The 17808-nt window shown below is 49.8% G+C and overlaps 5 protein-coding genes across 5 annotated transcripts; 4 read left to right on the top strand and 1 right to left on the bottom strand.

The window, feature by feature from the left end:
* Positions 1–153: 153 nt before the first annotated feature.
* EDB91DRAFT_1242605 (uncharacterized protein) lies at positions 154–3390 on the top strand (the record flags this gene model as incomplete). Its single annotated transcript, XM_041322209.1, has 5 exons — positions 154–252; positions 309–694; positions 745–1538; positions 1594–3164; positions 3226–3390. The coding sequence occupies 5 exons, from the start codon at positions 154–156 to the stop codon at positions 3388–3390; spliced, it is 3015 nt and encodes a 1004-aa protein (XP_041182954.1).
* A 128-nt stretch (positions 3391–3518) lies between these two features.
* On the bottom strand, positions 3519–4460 carry EDB91DRAFT_408469 (uncharacterized protein). Its single transcript, XM_041327158.1, has 5 exons — positions 4327–4460; positions 4179–4274; positions 4070–4124; positions 3976–4016; positions 3519–3917 (listed from the first exon to the last, which is right to left on the bottom strand). The coding sequence occupies exons 1-5, from the start codon at positions 4423–4425 to the stop codon at positions 3798–3800; spliced, it is 411 nt and encodes a 136-aa protein (XP_041182953.1). The 5' UTR covers positions 4426–4460; the 3' UTR covers positions 3519–3797.
* A 643-nt stretch (positions 4461–5103) lies between these two features.
* Positions 5104–8374, top strand: EDB91DRAFT_1077355 (uncharacterized protein; the record flags this gene model as incomplete). The annotated part of the gene is made up of 9 exons (XM_041314927.1): positions 5104–5143; positions 5248–5347; positions 5405–5550; positions 5594–5691; positions 5748–5927; positions 6151–6698; positions 6784–7224; positions 7260–7795; positions 7953–8374. The coding sequence occupies 9 exons, from the start codon at positions 5104–5106 to the stop codon at positions 8372–8374; spliced, it is 2511 nt and encodes an 836-aa protein (XP_041182952.1).
* On the top strand, positions 8204–10408 carry EDB91DRAFT_1343038 (CHAT domain-containing protein). Its single transcript, XM_041325767.1, has 3 exons — positions 8204–8929; positions 8980–9637; positions 9699–10408. Exons 1-3 carry the CDS (start codon positions 8650–8652, stop codon positions 10210–10212), a joined length of 1452 nt encoding a protein of 483 aa, XP_041182951.1. The 5' UTR covers positions 8204–8649; the 3' UTR covers positions 10213–10408.
* Positions 10409–14411: 4003 nt separating this feature from the next.
* On the top strand, positions 14412–16131 carry EDB91DRAFT_408436 (Di-sulfide bridge nucleocytoplasmic transport domain-containing protein). Its single transcript, XM_041327157.1, has 5 exons — positions 14412–14693; positions 14742–15231; positions 15284–15399; positions 15453–15661; positions 15721–16131. The coding sequence occupies exons 1-5, from the start codon at positions 14561–14563 to the stop codon at positions 15970–15972; spliced, it is 1200 nt and encodes a 399-aa protein (XP_041182950.1). The 5' UTR covers positions 14412–14560; the 3' UTR covers positions 15973–16131.
* The last annotated feature ends 1677 nt before the right edge of the window (positions 16132–17808 follow it).

Here is a 17808-nt window from a genome sequence, read left to right as displayed (position 1 = left end):
TTCATGTTCGATAACTGACATTGACTTGCTTTCAAATAGCTCTACAAAGTTTTGCAATAGCACGACGCGCTAGGCTGATTTTCGAACCGACCTCTCATCCTTCCTACCTGTGACAAGTGCTGCAGCATATTGGAGGTCGCAAACCTCTCAAGCATGACTTCTGCAAGCTACGAAACATCTACCTTTGCTAGTCCTTCGTCTGCACATGACCTACGGCGCTCTCTAGGTGGCAGTTTCTCATCTGCGTACGACGTAAGTTCTCGTGAGAGTCCTACATTCTCGGGTTGTTCAAATACCCTATTTCTTAGTCACCTTATTCTACTGCACGTCGAAGGTCCCCGTCTCCTGGCCCATCTTCAAGGAGATACGCCCCATACGATAGTTATGCCCCCCGTGGGGGACCTAGTTATCGTAGTGATGATCATCCGAATATCTACAGGCCCGGTGCATGGAGACCAGAACGCTATAACAGCTGCAGTCCATCCCCAGATCGTTATGACCGGTCTCGTCCGACAGAACCGCGCTTCTGGGATTCCGGTCCCCGCTGGCAGTCGTCTTGGCAAGATCGAAGATCATCTCCGAGTCCACCACCAATACGGGAGAAACCTCGCAGAGATACCATGGCAGAACGAATGTTTGAGCCATCAGACTCCTGGAAGCAATCACACGTCGATCGATCCGGCCGATACGAAGCGTTTGTCCATCTTCGTCTCACTTGGTATTTTCTCTTACCATCGTATTTAGGTTGGAACCCCCAAGTCCAAGGTTTGCAGATTACCGTGCCCGTCCTGCACGTGATTATTCCCCCCAGAAGTCACCATCGTATCCTCCTGTTCATGGTGATACATATCGTCCTTACTCTGCTGGTGGTGGTGGTGGTGGTAGTCGAGAACCACACGTATTCGTTCGGTCAGATTCGTACAGGCCACAATATGACGATATTACTCGGCGGTCGCCAGATATTTACCATCCGCGTCGACCATCTAGTCATTATGATCACGATGACACAAGGTCTTCAACCTCAATAGCTAGCACACCGCCTCGCCATGCCGTTAACTCTCCTCCCCCAGACCCTCGTCTCACCGACCACGACTCCCGCAGACGCTCGCCATTGGGTAGACGTGCATCACCCGCCCACTCCGTAGCACGATCTAGAGCTTCCTCAATATCCTCAGAACCACCGCTTAAAAGATTAAAGTCAAGATCTTCATCCCGATCATCTGCTTCGTCTCGAGCTGATAAATCTGCCGTCTCCGTGCGTAATCATAAGGACATCGTGTCACCGAGATCAAATCGAGAGAACACAATTCCCCAAGTATTGACGGATGTGTTGTCGCGAGATCCTGATCGACTTGGTTCTACATCGAATTCTTACGCTGCACCAAACTTGTTTTCTGGAAAAGGTTCCACGCACCCTGAGCCTCTACTCCACGAGTTGCTGCACGTGGATGCCAAATCGGTCCATCCTGTGATGAATGGTGAGCTCAATGGTCCGCTGAACTTCCCGCGTTCCCCTCCAAGTCTATTGTCGGGAGAAGGTGCGATCATCTATTTTACTTGTCGATAACCCTGAAGATGTATACCAAATTTTAGATATTGAGATGTCTCCTCCTGGACTTATATCATCTCATGCTCTTCCTAGTGACGTAGAATTCGCCTTCTTGGGAGATTCAGCTCGAACAGGGACTGAAACGCAAACCTCCCCTCTTCTCGATGAAGTGCATACCCAGCCCATCAATCCGGCTGTGCCCATTCCTGCTTTGAAATCTTTGGGGGTGGTCGTTGATGATTCACCAACGTCCGTGACCGTGGCTACTTCACCGGCATCAAGAACGCAGGAGAAAGATATTGATGTCGACTCTCCGCGAACATTAATAGGAGATACTCCCTTGCTGAAGTCCGCTCCGCAAGTCGTTGTCACCGAAACGATCAGCAGTCCATCACATGTCGAGGCAGGAGAGCAGCTTTTGACTCCTGCACTTGACGTAGAACAGCCCGCCACGTGGTTTTATGGTCGTTCATCTTTTGCAGAGTCGACCACAAAAGCCCTCCGTTTTGTAGTCCTAACGAGGCTTCAATGTGATCGTCAGACACGCGATGAGCGTGTCGTTCCTGTTCTTAGGGCCAATCGGGCGATTCGCGAGCCTTCTCTCCCTTCACCAACTGACACGCAAGACAAGCTGTTTCAGGAATTTGCAACTGATCAGCGTCGTCAGGGCAGTCTGGCTTCACATTCTCAGTCCATCAGAACGTCCTTATCAGCACACTTCCTGGAGCGAGAAACTGCCCTTCAGGAAAAACAACAGAAGCTGAGAGAAGAATATCTTGAGCTACATCAGCAATGGATAGCACAATGTGCCCGGCTCGACAACGTGTCGAAAGGCGGTCTACTTGAGGAATCTATGCTACCTTCTGCGGGCGGCAGGTCAACCAGACGATCAGCTGCTGTTTTGGGCGATGCTGTTCGCTCTGATCTTGAGATGGAGCAGATCATTGCGAATCTTGGGATGGAGGAGCTGACGGATCCAAGTTACTTGGCGATCAAGAACGTCGCAAAGATACCGGATATGGTTTCTGTCACCGATGGCTGTGGGCCATACTATTATGACGATACGAACAATATCGTGGACGAACCTGCGGAATTCTACAGCTCATCTTCGGCTCTTGACCTGTGGACGGAAGAGGAGCGCCTTGTCTTCAAGGAGAAATATGCGGCCCATCCGAAACAATTCGGGCTTATTTCCCAACATCTGCCCAATAAGACTGCCGCTCAGTGCGTCACGTATTATTACCTGCACAAGCCGCACATCGACTTCCGCAAGGCTATTGCACAGTACGGTGCAGGTCGACGGCGGAGGAATGGCAGGGGAGCGAACAAGCAGAAAGGCAACGCGCTGCTTGCGGATATCCGCCGTCATGACGATGAGGTACTAGCCGCCCACCCCACCTCTTTGGCTGTCCCCAGCAAGCGCAGAAGGGCAGCTATACTGCGCACCAATGGTGAATCCAGGAGAAATCACTCCCGCAGAGGCACTGTCCAGCCTGACCAAACCCCGACGTCTTCTGGGACAACGCCAGATCCTGAAGTGGATGAGCAGAAGCGCCGGCGGCGCTCTACGGTTGCGCGTTCGTCGGGTCTTGCTCAAGAAGAAGTTGAACCTACTGTACGTTCCGGTCACGCTACTCCCCGCCCTTTTGTTGATATATATGTTTTGATGCGATCAGGAACCAGACGCTGAGGCTCTCCCAAAGCCAAGCAGGAGACCCCGGAAGCCAAGAGCACGCGCAGCCCCCACTCCGTCAGAGGAAGCCACCCCCGCTCCAGAACTTCCCGATGATCGCAAGTCGTCTTCAGTGCCGATACCGTGGTCCAAAGAGGACAAAAGTTAGACCCCTCCCACACAGCCTCTGAAATCGGCTTGCTGATCTCAGCCCAGGTTTGTTTCTTGGGCTTCTATCTCAACATGGTGATAATGTGCCCCACATCGCTGCCTCCATGCCTCACAAGGTCCATGGTGATCTGGTGGCAGGCTGTGGCGCGGCTTAGTTTGTCTGTCATAGACTGCAGTGCAAGTCAGCAGTTCTTATAGGAGTCACATGGATGAGTTGGCATCTGTTCCTGCTGGGGCTTCGACACTGTTTAACTATCTGATTCAGTAGTTATGCTGCCCCCGTTTCAGGTGTTATTTCTGATCCGTATATCCGTAGCTTGTATCTCACCCACGTACGGTAGTTGTAGTAGATCACTAATTGTAAACTCGAGCAAACGGGTACTTGGTAGACGGAAGGTACAAAAGTCATCGACGGCCCTCTACCATGATGATGTGGTATCCGAAATTCGTCTTGACCAAAGACGATAAAACGGGCTTGTCGACAGTCGACGGGGTAAGGGCGAATGCGGCATCTTGGAATGCACCCTTTATAACGGAGTCTCAGATAGGTTTCGGGCATCGGTCAAGGACTGAAATGACTTACAACCATGGACCCCCGCACCATCCACCCAAGACTGCCACCAGCTGGGACGAGAATTTGACATTCCACCAAGTCCATATCCGGTGATTGAACTCACCTTTGGCTTTGTCCTCTGAGTATTCCTGTGCTACCTTGTCGAAGCGCTGACCCTCCTGCAACCGCTCATCAGGACACATGCACCTTCAGAGAGGAACATGCAGCTCGACCTGGATCTTTTGCAGTGCCTCAGTCGCCTTGGAGTGTTTCTCGCATAGAATATGGCGGACGTTGACTGCAGTTGCAGCTTTCAAACCACCTTTTCCCTGGACACCGTTCGAGGTGCGGTTTTCATGAGAAGGGACTGTTGGAGCTTACTTTGCCCTCGGATTGGTCGCTTTTGTCGGCGTTCTTGGTGTTTCCACCTTTCTTGTCTGCAGGCTTCTTCTCAGCTGACCCCGGCTGTTTCTTGCCCATGTTATGGAAGTGGTGAAGGGGGCACCTCGCTCAAAATGGCAAGACCTAAGTACTGCATTCGTTCCTGCCAACACCAGCCCTCCCTCGAATTGATTTCCGAAACTCCATCCTTTGAACAACGCATTAATATTGCACCTCAACCTTCTTCATATTCCCTGTCGCTCTAAGTTGCATTCAATGTACGCGCTTGCATCCTCGTCACTCATTCCGTTATCTCCTACATGAGTCATGATGCTCTCTCATCTCACCATTAATTCTACGTGTACTCATGATTAGTATGGGTGATCCAAGTCCCGAAAGGAGTCACAAGGCTGGGTCAGTGTCATAAGGCGCGCCTAGAGCAGATATACGAGTCTCAGAGGTCCACTTTCGCTGATGACTGACTACTACGGCATTATTGCACACCCCTTTAGCAATGGGTCTCCCGCCGCCGTTAGTTGCATCTTTTAGTCTCCGCGTTTAGTGCAACCCGGTCCAGCGACTGTCGTCACCGACATCATGGAAATACACGTGCAGCATCCCCTTGTCCTCTCCCATTCACCTGAACTTCATCCGCTTGTCATCCGCATCCCCTATATACATACTCCCGTCTTGCGCCACCACTCATTAGTATTCCGCCCACCACTCAGCCCATCCCCAATCCTCTGTGTCCATTGTCGTTTACTTCATCGCGTCATCATGGCCAGTAGCTTGAAAGGCCAATCTATCAGACTTGAAGGTGGGTCACTCTATGTCACCTTGCAATTCGTTTCGCGACTTCACGCTCTATCTGCAGTCATTAGCGGAAAAAATCTCTACGTCCCTCCTTCCGCATTCCCGCAGGCATTTACGTGTCTATCGCTACGGGCTGGAGACGCAGGAAATCAGCCCTCGGAGTCCCATCATCCGATAAATCAGTAGCGTGGGGCAAAACCGTGACCCTGTAAAGCATTCCACGGAGACTTCCAGACACGATTGAGTGCTGGTACTTGGTGTGTAGATCACCGGATGCGTCACCCAAATTATTGGTGGAGATCAGGGCATCCTTTGAGCTCGGTCGAATGCTTGGAAATGGAGAGAAGTCATCAGAAAACTCGAAACGTCGTGGGATGAGCTGCTCCATCATAGAAATGAGCCTTTCAGTGAGTAACCTGCTTCTCATTCATGCACATCTACTCATATGTCGTAGATCTATCCTTTCCAGCTGTTTTCGGTGTCCACCCTTCCCTCACGCTGAAAGCCGCTGTCATACACCCTCGCAAAAATAAGGATGGCACAGTGTTTGACGTGAGTGATGCCAGCCTTTGTGCTGTCGACTTTTGCTGACAGATCACACAGTGTAGTTCATTGTTGACTACAGGATTACTCGACACACAGACGCGGGCCACACAACATTTGCCGCATACATAAAAAGCAAGAGGGTCTTTGACCTGAATGATGCTGTACAGCATTTCCAGCTGGTTCTAGAGCAGTGCCCGGTCGGCCACCCTGACTGCGCAACTGCACTGACCAACCTCGTGTGCGTACGCCGTGAAGGCTATATTCGCAGCGATCTTCAAGACATTGACTCTACTACCCGTCTATTCCGCGACGTCCTTGCATTGCGTCCGCAGGCCACCCTGATCGTCCAATATCTCTTTATCATCTCCTTAAAGCATTGAGTTGGCGCCACACCAAGGAGCGTACCGCTATCGACATCCGCGAAACTGCTCAATCTCCCATGAGCTACTACCTTTCTGTCCATAGGGCGCATATCTTCGGAGCATCACGGTTGGGGGAATTCGTGTGGATTATGTGATCGGTGCATGCAACAAACTTTTAAAGGACGCGTCCGATGAAGGCATCCACTTTCGACGAATCGTACTCGAGCTCTGTCCTCTTGGCAATCAACACCGTCCAAGAGCACTCGACAAGCTTTCGCAGTCACTCAGTATACGCTTTCGACGAAGCGGCAGCATTGATGATATAGATGAGAGCATACAACTCGGTCGTGAAGTGGTTTCTCTGTGCCCTGGGGGATATTCTGATCGTGGTATCTACTTGAATAACTTGGCTTTCTCACTCAGCTACTACCGCTTCAGCCACCAGGGCAAATCCGATGACCTCGATGAGGCCATCTCTCTGTATGAAGAAGTGCTGTGTCTGCGCCCTGTTGGGCACAAATCCCGTGATACATCACTGGACAACCTAGGAGGCACCCTCCTAGACCGTTTCAACCGACGCGGTGACATCAATGACATCAGCAGAGCTATCAGCCTCCGCCGCGAAGCACTATTCGAGCAGCATCGCAGTGGGTGATTGAAGCTGAGGCTTATTGTCATCAATCTGTGCTGGAGGCCTACGCACCATATTTTGAGCCTCTTTATGAACATTTGTCAGCACGATCATCCACCGCAAAGCTGCTACTGCCTTCCATGATGACAGAACACTCCCCGTAGATGCATCATCATGTGCCCTACGCCGTCATAACCCACAAAATGCTGTCGAACTTGTGGGGCAAGGCCGTGACCAGCAGTGGTCACTGACTGCTCGACTCAGGACTCCACTTGAAGATCTCGAGTCCACGAATCCAAACCTAGCGCACAAATTCTCGCAGCTTAGCAAGCACCTGTCTGATTATCAAGGGCCCGCAGGTAGCGTGGACCGAGCTGTTGCCGATCAGGCAGCCATAAAATATAGGAGACTTACGACCGATCGGAATGCTGTGGTAGCGGAAATTCGCAACCTTCAAGATTTCTCGCGATTCCTGCTTCCACCGTCGTACGAAGACTTGCAAGCGGCATCGCGCCATGGCCCAGTCATCATTCTCATTGCGAGCCAGTACTCCTGCAACGCCATCATTGTGCCGACATCAGGGGGGCCACACCATGGTCTCTCACTCTCAACGATCTCGAGATGCTCAAAGACGACTTCACCAGGGAGATACAGCACACGACTGGTATGGGCCCAGAGGAGCCGAGGAAGCAGTTGCGAGTACTCTTGCGGAAAGTATGGGATGAGATAATGCTACCCATTGTCAATGTTCTCCAGCATGAGCTGAAATTGCAGCACCGGTCGCGCATCTGGCTGTGTCCAATGGCAGCCTTCACGTCCATTCCTCTCCATGCAGCCCACCTCTTTCGAATGAAACCAGGTCGCTCTTGGTGGGAACAATGCCTGGAGGATATCTACATCTGCTCCTACACTCCGACCCTTTCAGCTCTGGTCAGATATCGACAGGCAGTGAAGACACATGTTACTTCGCCCTTCATGGCTATCGGACAAGGTCAACCGGGCGCAGGGCAAGGCATGGAACCTGCTCAAATCTCCCATGCGCTACTGCTTCTGTATCCAGAAGGCACCTATCTTCGGAGCATCGCGGAAGTGAAAAATGGCGTGGATTATGTTATTGGTGAATGCAACAAACTTCCGATAGACGCATCTAACGAAGGCGTCCACCTTCGTTGGGCTCTGTCCTCTGGGCCATCACCACTGTCCAAGAGCGCTGGACCAGCTTTCATGGGCACTCTTCTTATGCTTTCATCAAAGCGGCTGCATTGATGATATAGGCGAGAGCATGGAACTTCGTCGTGAAGCTGTTTCTCTGTGCCCTGAGGGACATTCTGAACGTGGTACCTACTTGAATAACTTGGCTTTCTCACTCAGCAACTATCGCTTTCATCACCCGGGAAAATCTGATGACCTTGACGAGGCCATCTCTCTACGCGAAGAGGCGATGTTCCTGTGCCTTGTCGGGCACAAGTCCTGTGATTCATCTTTGGACGACCTAGGGGGTGCCCTCCTCGACCGTTTCAGCCAACGTGGTAACATAGATGACATTGACAGAGCTATCAGCCTCTATTGCGAGGCACTGACATTGCGCCCACCTGGGCATCAAAATTATGACACCGCACTCAACAACCTTGCCACTGCACTCATAACCAGATATGATAAATTGTACACCAGCAAGGATTTTAACGAGGCCATCTAGCTGTACCGTGAATCCCTTCAATTAACACAGCTCGACGATCCAATGCGCCGTAAAAATCTTTACAATTTGAGCTCGGCACTCTGCTCTCGTTTCACTCAAACTCGGCGGAATGAAGATGTTGAGGAGGCTATTAGGCTCTGCCAAGAATCATTGGTGGCTTTGACTTCACTCCACCCAGATAGATGCTCCAGCCATGTATGGCTGAGGGCAGCCTATCTATCTCGTTACGAGATGCAACACAACCCTGATGATTTGTCACTGGCAGTGGAGCATTTATGGCATCACGACATCCCACTCGAGGCTTTTCAAGACGCATTACTCAGGCATACAAGTGGACTGTCGCGGCAGAGAGGTACAGTCATGAATCTGCACTGGAGGCCTATACAACATATTTCGAGCTTCTTGACGCTCATTTGTCAACACGATCATCCACTATTTCGCGGCGCGGAGCTGTTGCCGCCTTCCAGTGTGCCAGAACACTCCCTGCAGATGCAGCGTCGTGTGCCTTACGCCGTCATGAACGACAAAAGGCTGTGGAACTCGTGGAGCAGGGCCGTGGCCAGCAGTGGTCATTGTTCTCTCGCCTGTTGAAGACCTCAAATCAGCACACCCGAAACTAGCTCACAACTTTTCAGAGCCCAGCAAGCGCATTTTCAACACCACTCAGGGTTCTTCAGCTATCATTAACAGAGCTGCTGCTGATCAGGCGGCAATGAGGTACAGGAGGTGTATGGAGCAGTGGGGAGCTGTAGTAGCGGAAATCCGCAATACGGAAGGTTTCTCGCGATTCCTGCTCCCTCCATCATATGAAGACTTGCAAGTAGCAGCGCACGATGGACCAGTCATCATCCTCATTTCCAGCCAATACTCCTGCAATGCCGTCATTGTCTCGACGTCAGGGCAGCCATTCCATGTTCCCTTCCCCTCTCTCGCTCTCGCTGATCTCGCGAAGCTCAAAGACGACTTCAGAATGGCGATATGGCATGCATCTCTCATGGGCCTAATGGAGTCGAGAACTGAGCTCATAGTACTCTTGCGGAAGATATGGGATGAGATCATGCTTCCCATTGTCAAAGTACTCTGTCATGATCTTGAAGTGAAGCCCCACTCGCAAATCTGGTTGTATCCGACAGCCGCCTTCGCCTCCATCCCTCTTCATGTAGCTCATCCTTCTCGAATGAAAGCAGACGGAAGTGGGCGGGAACTCTGTCTCGAGGATATTTTTATTTGCTCCTACACTTCCACACTTTTGGCACTAATCAGGTCCTGACGGGCAATGAAGATGCGTGCGACTCCATCCTTTGCGGCGATCGGACAAAGCCAGCCAGCCAGGCGCAGGGCACGGCACGGCGCTTGCCAGTGTGGACAGTGAGCTCGAGCTCGTTCATACACTCGTCCCTCCCAACATCAAGTTCACTAGTCTTTCTGGAGAAGAAGCTACACAAACAGGTGCACTCCAAGCATTGCGATGCAATACCTGGGTGCACCTCGCTTGCCATGGAAAACAGGACCGCAAGAAACCATACAACTCACACTTTGCCATGAAAGACAATCCCCTCATGTTGCTCGACATCATGGAAAACGACACTCCAGAAGCTGAATTCGCATTCTTATCGGCGTGTCATACCGCAGTCGGCGATGAAGAGACGCCCGACGAGGTCATCCACCTCGCAGCTGGCTTGCAGTTTTCTGGGTTCAAGAGCGTGATTGGCACGCTATGGGTGGTCGATGATGAAGTCGCAAATCACGTTGTTGAAGCTTTCTACGAGAATATGTTCAGGGTGTCTTGGACTGTACGAAGGCGGCCAAGGCACTCAATCATGCTACGCATGCTGTGAAGAAGTTTGTCCCTCTCGAGCAGAGAATTGTTTTCATTCATATTGGTGTATAGTTCTACGTCGTATTGCTTTCATCTAGTACGGATTTGCAAATTGTCGATCTTCGATGCTCTTTCATCGCTGTTCTATTTTTTTGTAGGAATTACCATGATATTGTCGTGCTTTTAGCTGTCCGTTTTCGCAATCTCTGTTATATTGTCGTCTACTCTAGAGTGTTTGGTAATTGATTCATTCTCGAAAACTATGTTCCCGTACGAGAACATTTTGAATATGTAGCCGTACATCCTTTTGCTTGAGTACTTCCTGCACTACGAGTCGACCTTCCAACCGCTCGGTTCAAGTCTTCCTGTTCCTGATTCATCATCGAGAAGGGTATGTATCGTCGATGGCTAAGTTACTCCTCTATGGCGGTACGCGAACACACTACCATCCGGGGGTATCCGTTGAGGATCCGCTAGGCCTTCTTCAAAAGACGCTTTAAATAACTGCGATAAAATACTGACTCTGAGAAGGTAACGCGTACTTGGGCACATTTTTGGCGTCATCCACCATAGACTTCGTAGCTGTGTATGTCGGGCTGAGATGAGAAAGATCGCTTGAAACTTTAGAGGGCCTCATATTTGTCGGGGCAGCTTGTGAGAGCGAATAGAGGATAACCCTGGTGTCCAGAATGGCACGCCTACACTAAACTCGTATAATGAAACCTTCCAAAGCACGCACGTCTTGTTCCCGAAAACCTGTAGGGCTATCGCGAGGTGCGGGACCACCTCGTACAATGATTGTTCATGTTGGACAGAAGTGGGTGTCGAGAGCCGAGGGTGACGAGGGGGAGGTCTAGAAGAGAATGATGCAGAATATGAGGGGGCAAGATTCGGAGAAGAGCACGCAGGAACAACGTGCTGTGAAGAGAACGCGAAGATAACGCATGGTACGCAGCCTAAAAAACGATCAACTTCCGCGACTCCCACCGTCTCATCTGACAGTTGCATCTGTGATTAGAGTACGTCTGTATGAGTCGGACAGAACGATGTGACTCGTGAGTGATGCTTTACGCTCCTAAAGCTGACCACTCGCTACGGATTGCTGCAAAGCTCACTTGCGATTTCTCTCAGAGGGCCAAAGCCATTTGAAATACCATAATTAGGCTTTCAGTTATATCAAAAAGAGTTAAAGTGAAAGAGGAAAGGCCCGGATACTCACCAGCGATCTTTGCCGTTCCCGAATAACCCGTTCTAATTCAAAGATGCCAGCGGACTCCTCTCGCATACATAGTGCGCGATGTGCTGTCGTTGAGACCCGAAGCGCAGAACATGTGTTCCCCGACAAGTGAGGACAGACAGGCTGCAGCGGTCATGCCAACTGTGTACTTGGTGTTGCGCACCTGGACGGCGGACGACGCACTGTCACATGTTCGGAAGATCACCTGGGGAGTGGCACACATCTCGCCAGTCTTTGCCTATCGGATAGGTGAAGATTGGAAGGATGATGGAGATGAGGCAAGAGTGCCAACTACTATAACGATGTCTCCGAACGGCAAGAGTGTTTTAGATGGAAGCGATGGGGAAGTGAGGTTGTGGGACGTCGAGACGGTGAAGGTCATCTCGAAATGGACCGGACACAGAATAATCGTCTGATCAGTATTTGTGGTTTGAGTGCAAATGGTGAGCAGGTGGTGAGCACATCCAATATTATGTCAGACGGCAAGCTAGATCTCCATGACCAAGTCTTGAGTTTGAGCTTCTAGAAGCCCGTTCACTGTTCACTATTTGGCCTTGTTAGGATTCGAAGCTTGAGATTCCCACCTCCAACCAAATTCTAAGCCTAGTACCACGGCCAGCCGCACCCTCGAGTCTCGATGAGCCAACAACGAAAACGCTACTAGGATAAACAGAACTAGAAGGAACGACTGTCTTTCTTCTATATGACCTGGAGACTCAAGTAAAACCAACCTTGGTGAGAGTACTTAGCGTACATTCTACAACTTGTGATCGCTACCAGGTCCCACCGCTCCACCCCCGTCCGCCTAGGACACCCATCCCTCATTCGCCGACTGAAGCCCGTCCCCCATATTAATCTCAGAACCCTGCAAACTTAAACACACAGCCGATCACCACTTCAACTCATGACACTGCGCGCCTCTCGCTACCAACCGCCCAAGCCGACGAATCAACAAATTCACCGGGCAACAGCATTCAGGATCAGGACCCAGGTACAGGCTCCCGCACCATCAGGAACCGACACCGCCTCGTTGCAATACCCAGGTTGCTACGGTATTTTAATTTCTTGTCCTATTCTTACTCTTGCTCCAAGTCGCATTCACACTCACATTTTCTTCGTCGCTTGTTGCACTTCCTCCTAATGTACTAGACGCTCTCATCTTGCATTCCAATCGTCATAGTAGCATCCTTTCCACCTCGTCTTGTTGCAGTTCTGGACTTGCCATCGAATTTTCACCGGTTTCTATTGTAGGCACTGCGAAATACACTGGATTCTATCTATCACATTGCCGTGTGCTCAATGACTGGTGTGAGCAACACAAGTTTTGAAAGAAACCACGAGGCTGGGTCAGCATCAAAAGGCGCTCTGACATTCGCATATTGATGGTGGGCCACCGTCGCTAGTACTGATGACCATGATTGCCCACTTCTTTACCACAGGCTCTCCCGCTGCCGTTGGTCTCATCTTTTGACTTCAGCTTAGTGCGATCAGGACCAGCGTCTATCATACCGAATAGCCATCGACAACACGGAAATACATCCTCGCCCATGTATCCCCTCCTTCTCACCTGAACTTCATCCATGGTCCCCCATATCTGTACCGCCGTCTTGTCCTTCCGCACCACTCAGCCGATTTTCCATACTCCTCGTCATTTATTTAATCATCCTATCATGCCCAGTAGCTCGGAAGACCAATCTATCAGACTTGAAGGTGCGTCTCTCCATATCCCCTTGGTGTTCGTTTCCTGACGTTCATGCTGTTATCAGCGGACAAACTCTTCCAGTCCCTTTGGCCGCATATATACTTGCAAGCTACGTGTCCATCAAACTGGACTCGAGGAAATCAGTCATCCAAGTTCTATCATGCGATAGCTCTGTAGCGTGGAACGGTACCATAACCATGTACAGCATTCTTCAGAGACTTGCAGACGCGATTCGGGTGCTCATGTTCGATTTGCAGATTACCATATGCGTTTCTTTCAACGCGGTCGTGCTAGGCCCTGGAGAATTTACAAACATGAAACGACCTATTCGATCATGGAGCCGAATCTTTCGGTGAGTGATCTGATTCCCATTCGTGCATTGCTTACATCCACTTCGACACAGTGCTAATTTGCGAGCGAGGCATGGTGATAGCCGGCACCACGGAGGTTTTGCTCTCATGGGGAGGTTCTCACATGCCGATTCCTTGGCGCTTTACTGCTTTAACCAAAGCAGAAGAATGTGGAAGTTCTTCGGATAATACACATCTTCGGTACTTGCTCAATCCATCCTCAAGCCTCCACCCTCCACGTCACGACCACGTCATTTTCACTTCGCCCGGTCCAACTGGTTTTAGTGTTTTCTGTTTATTGATTTTCCTCACAAAACCATCCTCATCGGAATTTTGCGCCGTAGAAGTAGCGGTACAACACGGCCATCAGTTCTACTGGCCTAGGCGGGCTCTTGCGGCAGCTGGAGCTATACGAGGCCTTCCTTCGATTATCGACCAACTGTCACTGCAGGTTTTCGGGAATTCTATCAGTCGAAGAATAAATAGCCTCCTTAAACGATCGGGAATCCAAGTCGACAGCCGTTATGCCACACCACTGAATCTGGCTCTGACCCCAATTCACCATGCGAGAGGTTTCGCGGATCACATCGCAAATTCATCTACGGTCAATGATTCACGATTACTCTCGAACACCGTGTATTACCTTCACCACGAGTGACGATCGACGCATGCTGAGGACGAAACAATTGATGAAATCCTTCGACGCGGATCCAAATGTTGACCCCGGGTACGTGTTCTTGAAGGTCTCAGTCACCAATACCCCATGGGCGAAACCAGGTTATTCACTATCAGTAGATCTTGCAGGGCCTGGCGTAGGACGTGTACTGTAACGAATTGATTGCGGGCGTAGATAACACGGCTCAATGGCACACGTTGACTGGATGAAATTTGATATGAAACACGCGTCAAGATACGCATTCACTCGGCACGTGTTGCAGATGCGTGTGTCAGGCTCGTTCACCCAGGTGTCTGTGGCTTGAAGCTTCCCCGTTACCTTTCGCAGTTTCTTCCTGTTTAACGACTCAAAACTCGCCGTGAACTAGCAGCGGTCTACTTCAGCCAAAGTGCATGTGACGTGATGAATATAAATACCCACCTGCATGCGCAGAGATCGACAGAGGCTCCAATGGACTTCCAGTTCACGTCCCGACCAAGCAGTAATACAAAGCCAGTCTGGGCTTCTGATGATGGCATAAATCCCCCCAAAAAACGTGGGTTTTCATCCTGTTTGAGTTCTCACCGGACTGACAAGTCTCAAGGTCCATTCGATCACCTCCAACCCACAAGCCCGGCATTTCCTCATCCACCTCAAACCCCCATGTTTGGGGGAAATCGCAACGTGCCATTCATTTTTCAGGCTCCAGTACCGCAGGCTCCTCCAGTCCACGCATGGGCGCCTCCCGTCAATTTCTCATCTCAGAAAGCATTTCCCCCACTCGCACCTCAGGAGCCGCGGAATGTGGATACGTCCGAGCCAGACCCTCCTAATACCGAGGCTTCTGAGAGAGAAAGTGGGAGAATAGTTGCCACAGGGGCGCTCAGAAGAATTTTCAATTTGAGGCAGAGGGCTCGTACGAAAAGCCATCAAGCTGTACCGTTACGCAACGACGCAGTGTACGGCAGGAAGGAAGGAAGTGATACCGGTGCAGCTCATGTTGGACCTGTGACACACAATACGACAAACAATTACATTGTCAACATGGGGTCTGCCCCGGCGCCGCAGCCAGACAGACCACAGGTCCTGCTAGGGTGATGTTGTTTGCCTTCCCACCATCCGCGTACGCTGATCAGACTTCCCAAGATATTTACAAGTCTTTTTCTACCTGTCACTGGTTGTGTTGTTTCTTTATTTCCTGGTGCAGTTCATTATCACAGTACAACATGATGTTGAACACCGCGTCTCAGAATACTCGATGGGTATGATCATCCTCAGGAGATTGATGCACGTGCTAAAATGAACTATTCGTCAGATATCGTACAAGACATTGCCATGTGTGCCACACACTACAGAAGCAACATCTGTGAAAGCAACACTCTGCCTGCCATGATTCAACAATGTGCATCTTGGAAAACATGCATGAATCGTGACACGGCGACGGTTGGCCGTGCTCGAGTAGGTGCGGAACTCATTGCTGAAGTTGCAAATAGCTTGGTGGAGCCTATCAGCTGGAAAACCTTGGTTAGCATACACGAGTCCCTGGCGATCAGTGCGCTGTGCTGATTGCATGGTTGTGCTAGGCTTTTACATTGACGTCACTATCTTTATTGACGCTCGTTGTTAAATCCTTGTTCTCCCTGAACCGCTCGCGTCACGAAGCTGCCCATTCTCCACCAACGTATCCAGTTCTCCCTATAGCACAATTGGCTCATCATTCCCTCCCTTCTGGCCCTACACCTGGGGGTTCTGGGCTCGGGAATGGTGACGATATCACGGAGGATGCACCTCGCAGAAGACGTCTAGAAGGCGGACGGGCTGTTAGAGTGAACTGACGGATTTCTTTTTAGATGACGCTGTCGCGACGTACGTTGTCGAAGCTTTCTAAGAGAACACATCGAAGAAACAGGGTGTCATTGATTGTACGAAGGCGGCTTCAACACCCAACAAGGCTACAGACGCCGTGAAAAAGAAAGTGCTGCTCGAGCAGACAGTTGGTCTTCGAGATTCCAGGTGTCCTAACTACTTCAAGTTTTTTTTGGTAGGAATTCCTCGGATACTCTATTACTCTTGCGTTCTAGTTTAGTAGTTAGCTCTTTTCACATTCTCTTTCGTGTCGTGTCCCAGAATCTCCAGCAAGGTTATTTGCTATTCAACTACCATGATTGTGCATCGAATATTCGTGGTAATACCTAGGAATACGTCCGAGTCCTTTGGACAACGATATCGTCTTTGAGTTCTGCTTGTCAAGTCCTGCACATTGCGCTACAAAGGTCAAGTCAACCTTCCAGTCATACGAAGCGCTGGCAGTTCGATTCATGTCAGGTCATCCTCCCGTCTAAAATCACGACATATGTCCGAAAATCCCTGTGCTGTGTTGAAACGCCGCAAGATGAACGCTGTTTGGTTTTACGCCCAGAGTCTCTACTTACACTTTCCCCATCGAGAGGATTCTCTCTTTCGTTCTACTGCGGGAGAGTGTAACAGGTAATAATGCATTATTTAATGTAATTACAAGACACAGCTAATGCATTAACAATTGTAATGGCTAAATGATACATTACATAATGATAACTGTTAATTTTGGTTAGAGTTTGAGGTTAGATGTTGGATGTTAGACAGTTTGTTAGACAGTTAGAGGTTAGTAGTTAGTTAGAAGTTAGTGGTTAGTGGTTAGTTAGAGTTAGTTGGTGATTAGTTAGTGGTCAGCTATGATTATACTCTGCCTTGGAAGGTTAAATGTTAAATCAAAGGTTGGTGCACTGGTAGTTACGATAGTTAATGCATTACAATAGTGGTACTCAAAATAAGTTTCAAAACTTTTTGGAAACTCGGGTAGAGCACGACTAAACCTTCCAACACCGGCTAAAGGTATCAAGAAACTCAGCGTCCAACAGCTGTGGCACAGACGGCATAACATAGCGGACTTCAAAACACTTGGTAGATTTCTATGATTTCAATGCACTAAGGACAAAACATATGTATTTGTAGCTAGCTTAATGAATTCTGCACTGGACGGAGCGACACAACACAACACAATGACGACGACATAACAACACAACAACGACAAATGAAAACATAGCAACAACAAAAGAAACATATGACGGTAAGAACAAATGAAAAAAAAAGATAGTGACAACATGCAACAGCAACAATAAACGACGGCGACGACAATGACGACAACAACGACAGACGAATCACGCAGTTCCATCTGATGCAGGGGTCCTGTTGCCCTGCATCATCTGGTGGAACTGGATTCTGAGCCGGATGGTCTCAGCCTCCTTATCGAGCACCAATGAATGTGTTTGGTGCACTCGAATATCCATCTCATGAAGGCAAATCTCGGTGTCTTGTTTTTCCTGCAGACGTTGATGGGAGACAGTGGCTTGGGAGGCCTCATGCTTGCGGGAGCTGCGAAGCCATTCATATTTCTTCGAGTCGTGATTATGCTCACTCTTCGCATCGAGCTTCTCAAGAAAGCGTTGATGCTTGCTATCATGGTGTGACATTGTGTCGGAATGCATGCTCTCAATCTCGTCCCAAACATGGTCTACCTCCTGCAGAATATCTGACTTTGCTTTCTTCTTCTTTGAGCCCCTGTTATGACCAACATTCACCAATAATGATGAAGGCGAGAACACAACCACTAGGACTCGGTCAAAGATGATGAT

The sequence above is a fragment of the Suillus paluster genome (genome assembly GCF_016628075.1).
Source record: "Suillus paluster strain FC165 chromosome Unknown EDB91scaffold_3, whole genome shotgun sequence".
NCBI lineage: Eukaryota > Fungi > Basidiomycota > Agaricomycetes > Boletales > Suillaceae > Suillus > Suillus paluster.
Note: the sequence above shows the minus strand (reverse complement) of the source record. Positions and strands in the feature narration are given on the sequence as shown.

Bases quoted from the DNA above. Each gene is read 5' to 3' on its own strand.
- EDB91DRAFT_408469 (XM_041327158.1), bottom strand. From the start codon at position 4,425: ATGGGCAAGAAACAGCCGGGGTCAGCTGAGAAGAAGCCTGCAGACAAG. The intron at 4,125-4,178 runs GTCGAGCTGCAT...GAGCGGTTGCAG, and splicing joins AGGCACTGCAAAAGATCCAG to GAGGGTCAGCGCTTCGACAA. The intron at 4,017-4,069 runs GTGAGTTCAATC...TTCTCGTCCCAG, and splicing joins CTCAGAGGACAAAGCCAAAG to CTGGTGGCAGTCTTGGGTGG.
- EDB91DRAFT_1343038 (XM_041325767.1), top strand. From the start codon at position 8,650: ATGGCATCACGACATCCCACTCGAGGCTTTTCAAGACGCATTACTCAG. The intron at 8,930-8,979 runs GTGGCCAGCAGT...ACCTCAAATCAG, and splicing joins GGAACTCGTGGAGCAGGGCC to CACACCCGAAACTAGCTCAC. The intron at 9,638-9,698 runs GTCCTGACGGGC...GGACAAAGCCAG, and splicing joins ACACTTTTGGCACTAATCAG to CCAGCCAGGCGCAGGGCACG.
- EDB91DRAFT_408436 (XM_041327157.1), top strand. From the start codon at position 14,561: ATGAATATAAATACCCACCTGCATGCGCAGAGATCGACAGAGGCTCCA. The intron at 15,400-15,452 runs GTATGATCATCC...ACTATTCGTCAG, and splicing joins CGTCTCAGAATACTCGATGG to ATATCGTACAAGACATTGCC. The intron at 15,662-15,720 runs GTTAGCATACAC...TGGTTGTGCTAG, and splicing joins CTATCAGCTGGAAAACCTTG to GCTTTTACATTGACGTCACT.